Here is a 12082-nt window from a genome sequence, read left to right on the forward strand (position 1 = left end):
ACATGTTACTTTCTGACTAGTTAATATTAAAAAAAGTAAAAAAAAAACAAAAAACACCCCAAATCCTCATTGCTATGTTTATATTTTGTCAACAACTACTGCTTTTATTTTCAGTGCCGCTTGACTGATATGGTTACAGACATATTTAGGTAGTTTGGAAACATCTTACGTAGTTATTAACTGTATAATGGAAAAGCTAATAATGGAAATTTAAATTCTCCAGACTAGAAATCATCATTGTGGTTGTAAGCAGAACAGGCAAGTATTCCATATAATCAGTATCACTAAAACTCCACACATTTCATGATAAATTTCTGGAACTTCTTTAAAAAAAACTCTGAAATGATAAACTGAAATTTGTCTTATTTTCTGGGTACAAAGCAGCCTCAATTTATTAATAAAAGAGGGTAAGTAGATAATAAATATTCAAGAGGATGGAAAAGTCAAACAATAAAAAGCTGTTCTTCATATTTTAACAGTTACAATTTTGCAAGCCCCCTCAGTTCTTTAGCCACAGCAGCATTAATTAATGCACGAACAACACAAGGAGTAGCAAAAAAAGAACAAAAACCACAAAGAAATTTTATTAGTAAAAGACTTACCAAGAAGGGCAGACATGTTCTGAAATATTCTCAGGAGCTCAGGTGTAAGACATGGACTATTCTCCAATGTCACTAACCTACCAATGGATTAAGCAAAACATTTAAGATTATCTATGAATAACAGTGAGCAATCATTTTGACAGATGTAAAACATAGTAACTTCCAGTAACCATCTATATGATCTTTAAATAATGTGTAACAGTTACTTGAAGCATATTTCAAGGGCAGCAGTAGCCCTCACAACACACACATCAGTATAGGCATGGGTCTTGCTATGGTAGGAAAAGAAAGAAAAACGTGCCACTGTCTTTTTATGAAGACAATGTAACCTCCAAAACGCAGCTGTGACAATGTTTAAGTACCCAACCTGGGAACTCAAAGAAGGTGGGTAGAGAGGGATATTCACGGTATAAGGACCGCGTGTGTAGTGCTTTATACCTCAAAGGAGCAGCTGTGGTGGCAACCAGCTCACACTTTTTTCTTTTCTTTTTTTGAGGTCTACAGTGATGCATTGATTACAATACATAAAAACAGAACTATATGCTCTGCACTGTTTGTAACACTCCTGAGGTTTGAAAACAGTAGCTACAAATCAAATTCATACTTAAAGCCAGAGTATCACATTCCAATTTGTTCCTAGATCTTAGGTGTGAGATTACTATATTCAAATAATATTTCTGATTACGTAAAGTATCTTAGCAGGAGAACAGCCTTTGTTTCAAGAAGCCATTAGAGTCCCAACCATGTCTGCTAACTCCATCCAGATTCCTCTGATGCTCTAGGACACCTTAAAATGTCATTCTTCTGCATAAGCATCAGAATAACAACCTCAAGACCAGTATCATTAACAAGACATAAAGGCTCTGAACCGATACATTAGAAGGACCCGTCTTAAATTTTGTGAAGATATTGCACTTTGGCTTGCTGCTCCACCACTAACAGCATTATACATTTTAGTTTTGCAGCACATAAAACAGAACATTTGTAGATTAAGTATCTGTAATTCAAATACCCATCTACAATTTAGATCAAACAAATTGCTCAGTATTTCAAGACAAACTCTATTCCTGTTCTGTAGGAAAGGGATGTGTTGAACTTGGTCCGGCAACAGTTTCCTCCTCCTACAGTGGTGTCAGCTGCACCAGAAACATACAAATTGGGCTCACGGCAAATTGATCACAGTGCCACTTCTTGTTCAGTCACCAAATAGCCTGAGATCTGGAACATAATTTTTGCATTTTACCCTTGTAAACTCATCATCTCTTCCAGTAACCAGCCCTGATAATCACTGGATCATTGTGCTCCCAAAGTCAAACACATTCAAATTTTAGTTTAGCACACAGATTATAGTGAGTCTAGACTTTTTGACTTGCTGTTTATTTTCACAACAGAACTGTATGTTCACTACCAACTGCCTGAAAAATAATTTCTATTTTAAAATTTTAAAAAGTTATTTTTAAAATGTGTTTCTTCTATTAACATCATAACTTCATCTCTTCTGAGAAAAGGTATATAGATGATATCAGGGTAAAATAACAACATATAAATTCTTAATGCAGTCACAGGGTTTTTTTAAACCTCTTTCTCCGCCCACCTTCTGGGTATACCAAAACAACATTTCAAAAATTAGAAACTAATAAAAAACATTCTTACCACAACTCCAAACCATCTTCCAGAAGATAGACATGGGGAGGCTGAGAAACATCTGTACTTAGCTGAATAACAGGAAGCAGGAAAGGATAGAGATTTTTGCTGTCTGCTCCCAGTCCCTATAAAATAAAAAATGTTAATAAAATACTTTAAAAACCTCAACTGAAGCATTTCAAGAATAGCATTGAAAAAGATCTGTGATGCTGTTCTATTTGCATACTGTAAACGTGCATTCAAGAAATCAAATGTTGAACTTGCATCCACTTCATAGAACAACAGAATAGTCCCGATACTCCTGAATTTTCTCTTAATGTATCTTGAGAAAATTACGTAAGTTTTTTAAAAACAAGCAGCTTATCAATGGACTGCAAGAAGAAAAAAAAAAACAACAATACAAACAAACAAACCTAAAAACATTCACCGGTCATTCACTGTCTAGGAGAAGTCACAGCTCTAACAAATATGAAATACTAAATGCTGAATAAAATGTTACAAAGATCAAGAAAAAATTACTCCTTGGACCTTACCACATACTACATCTTTGACATATTCTGAGAATCAGGAGAAGGATTTGTTTTCATTGCTACACAGAGATTCAGAGCTGACTCCAGGGATTTCTTTTTTTGAAATGATTCATGAGCCATAACACAAAGACGTCTCCTCAAGAACACAGAGGTGAGAATTTTTTCAGCAATCATTTAATAAGAAAACCCAATTTTTAAAAGTAAGCTAAATGTAACTATTGTCAAAACTAATCATAAATTAATCCTAAAAGGAATAGAATTCTTAAATTGGGAACTATCTGCATATTTTTTAATATTACTACTTAAGAGAGCTGAGACTAGTTGAATGCTTCATTTGCATAATATACTATATTTGGAATCTGCTAAGTTTAAAATTATTTGATGTTTCTAAGTGAAGGCGGAATTATTTAAACAAAGTTGGCTTAAAAGAAAAAGAATCTTCTACAAACTTCTCTCATGTCTTTGTGTCCACCTATATTTCTGACCTCCACTGGGACCAGTAATAAGAAGCTCCATGATTTGTGTGGGAAAATTGCTTGGAGAGGGGAAATTATAAACCTAACAGAAGGTGTCGTATTCTAACAACCTTTTTAGGGAAAAATACAGTTGCCACTTTCGGACAGTTGGCATGCACAGAATCTACTCCACCATGGTTCCCTAGGCAACACAACCTGCTGTCCTAGAGGAGCAGTGGAGGTGGAGCAGAGTGGAGAGCCCCTGGCCAGGTTCTGCTGTGCTCCCTGCAGGACTGGGAACTTGGTGGTGCCGTACAGCCGATAGGCTGCACAGCAACTGTCAAATGTGAAATGTAAGAGATGTCCATCGGTGAGCCAACAACTGTGTTAAAACTATTCTTAGATGAACCTTTCTCATTGTAATCTTGTTACAATACGAACACACATCTCCACCCCAAAGTTACTCACCTCCAAGGCATGACCACCCCTCACTGAGCATGCACTATTTCTTATCAACTATGTCTTTAAATGAAAGCGAGAGGAGTTTATACCAATCAATAATGTAAAAATGTATGAGTAGAGTCACTCAAGCTCACCTGAGAGTAAAGTATAAAAGGTGAATGAATGAGGGGAGAAGTTAGGGAAGACTCAATCGTAACTTCTGGGATCAGTCAATGGGCTGCACCTGCCTTCTCCCCCATAGGGATGCCTATTGGGTAAGATCTTTGACTTATGGATGCTAAATAACTAACTCGTTCTAGCTGGCATTACTAATTAATGTTTTGGTTGTGTATAGTTTGGTTGTATATCACTTCAAACTTGTTTTTGCAGACAGTCCCTATCACCAGCAATCATGAACCTTATCTTGTCACAATTTTATAATGAAGAGTGTTATTCTGTAAATCGTTAGTGTGAGTCCTTTGTGGGCACCAGCAGTTGCCAGCAGTGGGTAAGACACTCAGGTAAAGTGGGAAGACCTGACGAGGGGCCCCCCTGATGCTGTTGGCATGTTTCCCTGAACAAGGCAGTTGAGTTGCCCCCCGATCCAGCGGGGCTGTTCAGTGAGGGGGCTTTCCTGGGGCACTGATAGACAGATCAAACACCTGGGGTTGAGAGGATTTCCCCTCCGCCTCTTCACATGACAATTTGTTTATTGTGAAATATGTTTTATCTTTGTTCAAATTAACTACACTTTTAAAGGAACCCTAATTGTCCCTTTAGTTGCAACGACTAGTCATTCCCCTTCCACTTTCTCTACACTGTTAACCTCTACAATACTATCTCCTTTTAAATCATGCATTTCCAGAAGTTCAACATTGCCTGCATATTCACAGTCTGTTCCCCTATGGACAATGCCCTACAGCCTAGGAGCACTTCTTTTGATCTTTGCTATTCCTGCTCTTTTTTGAGATGTAGTAGGGTTGGAGAAAGTGGGATGGCATATAGTCCATACTAAAGCAATGCTGAACAGCACAGATTCTGCAGGTAATCTAACCATTTACTGGCTTATTTGACAAATCTTTTCTCAGGAGCATACTACATTTGTTTACATTTTTACTACCTACAGAACAGATATTCCAAGTGCTAGCATTAATTGATTATACCAAGATCTTTTCCTTCACTAATAAGAAATTCAGTTAATTTTAACTATCGTCTCTCAATAAAGCAAGCAGCTAGTAATTTTTACAGGCTTTCAAAATTCTCTGCCAAGGTATTGCAGTAAGCCTACAGAGGAATTAGGGAATTTTTTGTAGATGTATAGAAAAACAGGGAAGTTACCATCAAGAATCAAAACCACCCAAGAAGCTCATTTTGAGTGACATCATGCAGCACATCCAGAAGAAGCAGGGGATCAGGCCCAGCCAGCATGGGTTTATGAAAGGCAGGTCCTGCTTGATGAACCTCATCTCCTTCTAGGGCAAGGTGACCCACTTAGTGCACGGGGCAAAGGCTGTGGATGTTGTCTACTTGGACTTCAGTAAAACCTTTGACATCATCTCCCACAGCATTCACCTGAAGAAATTGGCTGCTCATGGCTTGAATGCACATACTCTTCACTGAGTAAAAAACCAGCTGCATGGCTCTGTCCAAAGAGTGGTGGTGGCGAATGGAGTCAAATCCAGTTGGTGGCTGGTCACAAGTGGTGTTCCCCAGGGCTCAGTACTGGGGCCAGGTCCATTTAATATCTTTATCAATGATCTGGATGAGGGGATCGGATGCACCCTCATTAAGTTTGCAGATGACACCAAGCTGGGGGGAGCGTTGATCTGCGGGAGGGCAGGAGGCTCTGCAGAGGGGTCTGGACATGCCGGACCGGTGGGCCGAGGCCAGCTGGATGAGGTTCAAGAAGGCTCCGTGCCGGGTCCTGCAGCTGGGTCACACCAGCCCCACACAGCGCTACAGGCTGGGGCAGAGCGGCTGGAAAGGGCCTGGTGGGAAAGGGCCTGGGGGTGCTGGTCGGCAGCCGGCTGGGCATGAGCCAGCAGGGTGCCCAGGTGGCCAAGGAGGCCAGCAGCACCCTGGCTGGTGTCAGAAGCAGTGTGGCCAGCAGGGCTGGGGCAGAGATTGTCCCCCTGTACTGGGCACTGGTGAGGCCGCACCTCAAATACTGGGTTCAGTGTTGGGCCCCTCACTGCAGGAGGGACACTGAGGTGCTGGAGCGTGTCCAGAGAAGGGCAACAAAGCTGATGAAGGGTCTGGAGCACAAGTCTTATGAAAAGCAGCTGAGGGAGCTGGGGTGGTTTAACCTGGAGAAAAGGAGGCTCAGAGTAGACCTTACTGCTCTCTACAGCTGCCTGTGGTTGTCGATCTCTTCTCCCAAACAGCATGTGATAGGACAAGAGGAAATGGCCTCCAGCTGCACCAGGGGAGGTTTAGATTGAACCTCAAGAAAAATTTCTTCACTGTAAAGGTTGCCAAACATTGGAATAGGCTGCCCAGGGAAGTGGTTGAGTCACCATCCCTGGAGGTACTTAACAAATGCGTAGATGTGGCTTAGCGAATGGTTTAGTGGCAGACTTGGCAGTGCTAGGTTAACAGCTGGACTCAATTATCTTAGTCTTTTCCAACCTAAAGGATTCTATGATTCTAAAAAGGCAATAGTTATTTATTTGACTACAGATTACCAGCAACTTCCACTTACATGCAATGTGGGTCAACATAGCTATTAATGCTATATGGCAAAATCTGGGACCTAAACTCATCTAGACTTCTTTAGTTTTGAGAACTATAAGACACTAAGTGAATTAAACAACTTACCTAAACAACTATGGGGAAATGAAATCTAAGGCTGATAAACGCAAGCAATATATTCTGGAAAGGAAAAGTTCCCGACAACATACAGATGTATATTTTTTAAAAAATTACAGAAAAACAAAAAGATATCTATTTAAAAAAGAATTACAGAAAAACAATGGTCTGAGATCACTATGTTCACCTCTATTCTTAATATGACTATCACTTATTACACTTAGAAGTCACAGTCACAAAGGTAAGGTGTTAGTTGCTGGCTCACAGCCATTTCAATAGTTCTGACCACTCAGTTTTAAAATGGACATTAAGAAGAAGAGTGTTCAAGTATAGCTAAAAATAAAATTATGAGCACAGATAAATTCTCTAAAGAAGAAAAAAGATCAGAGAGATGGAAATAGAAGTAGCAGGATGTGATACAAATTAATTACATAACAAAGACAGCTCAGAGCTGCTATTTAAAACTAGGATATTTAAGAAGGGATGAAATATTCCCATACGCTATATAAAAAATGTTGCAGAAATCATTGTAAAAGGATGTAACAGATATCAGAGGCTATGCAGTAAAAATGTAATGGTAACAATAAAAAGGTTGGAATTTCAAATAAACTAGATGACCCATTAGTTGATGCCCTTGAGAGACATTAAACCTAACAGTTATGATTTAAACAAGAAATGTTTTACACTAGTCTGAATTAAAATGCAAATCTAAAGAACAGGCAAAGTGAAATTTGCGGTGGTGACCCATACCTTGGCCTGCAATTTAAACATGGATCATCTTCACAGAAAGTTTGCAATCAAAATAGAAATTCCACATCCCTGGGAGCTGAATGGAAAGCAATGGGGAAACAGATGTGCCTATAGTGCAGAACCAAGTCTGAACCACACACGACTATTGTGAGAAGAGACCAATACTCCTACTGCCAGCTGGGAAATACAGGGAGCCAGAACAAGCTCTTTCACATAGTCACTGAAGACGACTCAATTCCATGATTACAAAACCAACCCCTGCCATAACACAAGCAAATCTGCCTCAAGAACTGCTTTTACTGATCAAGCCCCTGGAAACAAAGTAGTTAAGTGATTAACATTAGCCATGCTTACCTCCACTATCAGAGAACCTTTATTGTTAGATATAGTATTTATCTTTATTGTAAGACCGAAAAGCATTTAGAAATAGCCTATAAAACCAAAATATACCTTAATTTTACCTATATACATATACACACACCGAACATGTAGGCATGTCTGAGAAAGAACTGTAGGAGACACTGACATTTATGGGTTTCTGACACCTTACCTGGACGAGATGGATTAGGGTGGTTAGAATGGCACATCGTAGCATATTGTGTTCCTCACTCTGTTTCCAAAGGAGCGGTAAATACTGAACCAAACATCCTACATATGGTTGTATCTGAAGTTCAGAAGACAAATTTGTTTCTTAATGTGTGGAACAAGGCCATCAATTTATCCCAAGCATGATTTATGAAACATTTAAGAGCTGCTTTCTTCATAGTAAAAACACAGAGAGTTCGCTTTAATTTACTCCCTCTCCTCTTTCTAAAACCCTGTATTCCATACTCTATGACTGAAGTAACCTCTGACTGCACAGCATTTTGAAAAGAACACATTACTTAGGGTAATATTTGTGCATGTCAATTGGGCCTAAGTAGTAAACAGAACACACAAAAAAATACTTAATTTGATAACCAGATATATTTTCATCTTAATATATTTTTCACTTCAGCGTAATTCCTAAGACGCAGTAAAAAAAACCCCAAAACGCTGAATAAGCTCTGAAGTTATCCATCCTTTGAGCAAGGGTTGGACTATATGCCTCCAGAGGTATGTCCCAGCCTAAAGTTTTTCTGTGATGTTCTACAATACTAAAAGGTTAATCTATTTGTCTTCTAAAGTATTTAATTAGGAATTAACCAGATTTAAAGGTTCTTTCTCAACTTGTTTTTTTCTGCTGCTTCTCTTAACTGATCTAAAAAGGCAGGGAAATCTGTTGTCATGTTGACTTTTTTTTCTACAAGGGACAATTAGGAAAGCTTCATTTGGTGGTCAGACAGGATTACTTGAGAAAGGAGGTAAACTCAATCATGTCTGTCCTTAAAACAGCCACCTCGTGAAAAAAAAACTGAGTCAAAAGCAGTCAACAAATCCTTTTTTAATTTTGCAAAAACTTCTTCAATTTCTTTATGTGTAAGCTGAAGAATATAATTTAACACTACGAAGGAAGTACTGAAAATTCCCGATGTGAACTTGAAACTTTTCATGCAGTTAAGGAGAGTGCTGTACAGGCACCCGTGATCCCTATCAGTGCCAATGAGAGATTACAAATTTGACTGTGCGGTCCCTAGGAGTGTGGAAGAGTGTGGAACATCTTGTTCCCTAAAATGTCTCTCCTGATATGTAAGATTTAATAAAACCCTAGTTCAGATACAAGATGATACAATTAGAATAAATTACTATTAAAGAAAAAGAAAATTGCAAGAAAAGCAGTAAGATAAGCAGTTAAAGACTTTCTGTGCTCTAAAAGGTGAGTCAATAAAAAAAGTCCAAAGTAAATAAAGTAGTAACCGAGCAAGAACATTTTACAGAAAAGACAAACAAGAACTGAAAAGTGAAAAAAGAACCAAGTAATGTAAACAATGCAGGCATCTACCAAAAACAATAACCAGTCTATTAATTCATGACATTTTTCTCCTATTTTTGTAAAAGCCAAAAATATAAAGTCCTCCTCTGTGTTCTTAGTACAAAGCAAACACTGAAATGTATCTTAAAAAAAAAATACCTGCGTATTGACTCTTTCAATCACACAAGACAGAACGTGAAGAACATGCATTTTGGTATCACATTGTGTTACTTCCTGAAGTAGTTGAAAGAGCAGTGTAAACATGGATTCCAGATACTACAAGAAAAATAAACAATTACAGATTAGACCACCACAAATAAAACTGGTGACATGGATTGGTGATTTTCCTGTGTGATTATAACTTCAAGACATCCATGAACTTTAAAAGACACGTACAAAGTGTGCAAAATGTTAGTCTCATTTGGAAAAATGCACGCTAGCCAATCACTGCCTAAACAAGATTAAAAAAATTCAGATATGCTCTTATGTAACAGTGCACACATGATCAGTTTGAGCATATATCCTTTTCACGTTTTGGTAAGCGTGAACACAACTTCACAGATAAAATACGATAAATAAAGCTGAAGGCTGTCTCTCTAGAAGAAGCACTTTGTTAAGAGCCAAACCAAAGGAAAGCCTTCCAGCTTTGGGGTCAGTAAATAAAATCTATATAGTGAACTCAAAAAGACATCTTAAACAATTCCAATGGTTACAGTGTAGATGCACTCTGCATTTTTATTTTGTTTATTCTTAAGTGAGTTGCAATGAACATGGAAGTCAACCAAATAAGAAAAAGCACCTGCTAAATTTGAGTGATCCAAATAAATCTTTGCTGTATTTATTGCTAACATTTCATTGTTTACCTAATGACAACAGTAACGACCACTGTAAAGAACACAAATATAGAAGACTGAGAAATTCTGTGGGTTTTTTAAAGGCACTATTTAACCACATGCTTATATTTAGTATTTGCATGAAACAGCAAGTTGGAAAGTAGTGTGTGAAATAGGCATACTGGAAAGCCACACTACTGTGGAGATGTAATTATTAAAATACAGCATTCATATTGTCTTAGCATGAAGAAACCTGCATCTGATAACACACGGTATATATAGTACTAAACACAATACTAGGAAGTTGCAATAGTCATAGCACTAAAAGGGTTTGAATTGTCTCTCTGTATATTGCACATTAGCAACCTTAGCAGCAGCAGTATGAAGACTGGGAAAAAAAAAAAAAAAAGACATACACACGTACTGATTACTAAATAGTGTGGTTTAAAATGAAAATGACATTTTTTTTCCTGCTTTTTCTATGGATCTGTCTGCTTATCAGAATATGCCCATATAAATGCTCTTACCGGTAAGAATTGGTCAGTTCTGAACTCGAAGTCATCTACAGGTAAACAAACATTGAGGAAAAATACAGATTGCAGATGGATACAAGACTCAAGCAAATATTCCACAGATACAGAAAAATTATAATGTGAAGAATTTGGTACCAAGTTTAAAATTATTTATTTTCTGGTAACTCTGGAAACTAATCAAACATTTTTGCCAATAAAAGGATATTTAACTTCAGTGTCGTAGCTGTCTCAATACGGACCTGAAAGACAGAAGTAAAGAAGCATCATGCATACATCCATTAAACTTTTTGATATCTCTGACAATATCAAACCAGCTGCTGTTTTGGCAACTGAATCATCCTATGCATTCTGTCCTCCTCTAAGAAACGTAGGTAGTTCAACTAAAACATTTTAATTTGCTTTTAGTATCCTTTACATTTTTATTTGGCATTGCTATAGTGGTACCACCTGGAGAAACTACTAGGGCAAAATCTTCATGAAGGTCACAAAAGAATTAAAGAAGATATCTAGCCTGTTATAAAAACTCCTGCAATAGAAAAGGAATTTAGTACGGAATTATCTTATGGCTTGCTGTCACCCAAAAAGTATGTATGGGCTTGTTCTTCCCTGGTAGATGGTTCAGATGCTCAGAAAGCATTAAGTGAAAACAGTCACAACGTTGACACAGAAACACATCCTGCTCTACTAAAGCTGTCTGCAATCACAGAAATAACTGTTATGATTGTCAATTACTAACACTTAAATAACAAACTAGCTAGGTTCATTTGTTGGCTGCCAGGTCTGTTTGTTTAAAAATAAAACCAAAAGAAACAGTCTTGAAACCAGCTTCTCAACTCAACCTCACCTGCTAGTAAAGTGAAATTGTAGCTTAAAACCGCAGAATTTTATTCAACAGCTTACCAACCAATGCCATTTATCATATTCTACCAGCAGATAATTATGTTGATGCTTAAATAATACTGTATACTGCAGAGACTAGCCACAGAATAACCCTGTTACACCTACACAGAGTGTTCATTTGTTTATAAATTAATCTGAAGACACTTCACAACTGTCGCCCTACAAAGCGGACTGTTGCTGTTGCCATTCATTTCGCCACCAAAGACATCACCTAGTAAATACTTTAAGAGCTCGTTTCATGTTTTTGACCTTGTTGCTCAACATCTCCCCAGTTCAACACCCCCTCAATTCCCAACAGATTATCTTTTGCAAGACACAACAGACTTTAAGGTATGATGTCATTAAATTCTAAATCAAGTTCACACAAGGTATGGTATTTAAGTTTCACCTGTGTTTACAGAACAAATGTGTAATCCAAAACATCACTTACTATACTTACCACTAAGTCCTGGTCTTGAAGCAAGTTACGAATTGCCTCATATAACACAGGTCTCAAGTCTGATTTGAATTTTACAGAAATCCACTGTCCAATCAGCCAAATTACTCGTCGGCGTATTGGTTTGTATCTTTAAAATCAGGGAAAAAAATTGTACTCATGAACCCATTATACTTGCTGTTGTTGAATACTTTGATGAAAAAGAAATTTAAGAGTCACTAGGAAAACAGCATTCTTCAAAACAATGAGTAAAAGATTT

The 12082-nt window shown here is 37.8% G+C and overlaps 1 protein-coding gene across 5 annotated transcripts in view; it reads right to left on the minus strand.

Moving 5' to 3' along the window:
• IPO11 (importin 11) overlaps positions 1–12082 on the minus strand; it is a 98759-nt gene that overhangs the window by 40243 nt on the left and 46434 nt on the right. For all 5 annotated transcript variants that reach the window (XM_040580152.1, XM_040580150.1, XM_040580151.1 and 2 more), the window contains exons 19-25: positions 11827–11953; positions 10693–10726; positions 10482–10522; positions 9281–9397; positions 7781–7894; positions 2256–2371; positions 603–679 (exon numbers count right to left, since the gene is read on the minus strand). In XM_040580152.1, coding sequence (XP_040436086.1) covers positions 603–679; positions 2256–2371; positions 7781–7894; positions 9281–9397; positions 10482–10522; positions 10693–10726; positions 11827–11953 — 626 coding nt within the window. The remainder of the gene's footprint in view (positions 1–602; positions 680–2255; positions 2372–7780; positions 7895–9280; positions 9398–10481; positions 10523–10692; positions 10727–11826; positions 11954–12082) is intronic.

The sequence above is a fragment of the Falco naumanni genome, chromosome Z, assembly GCF_017639655.2.
Source record: "Falco naumanni isolate bFalNau1 chromosome Z, bFalNau1.pat, whole genome shotgun sequence".
Classification (NCBI taxonomy): Eukaryota; Metazoa; Chordata; class Aves; order Falconiformes; family Falconidae; genus Falco; species Falco naumanni.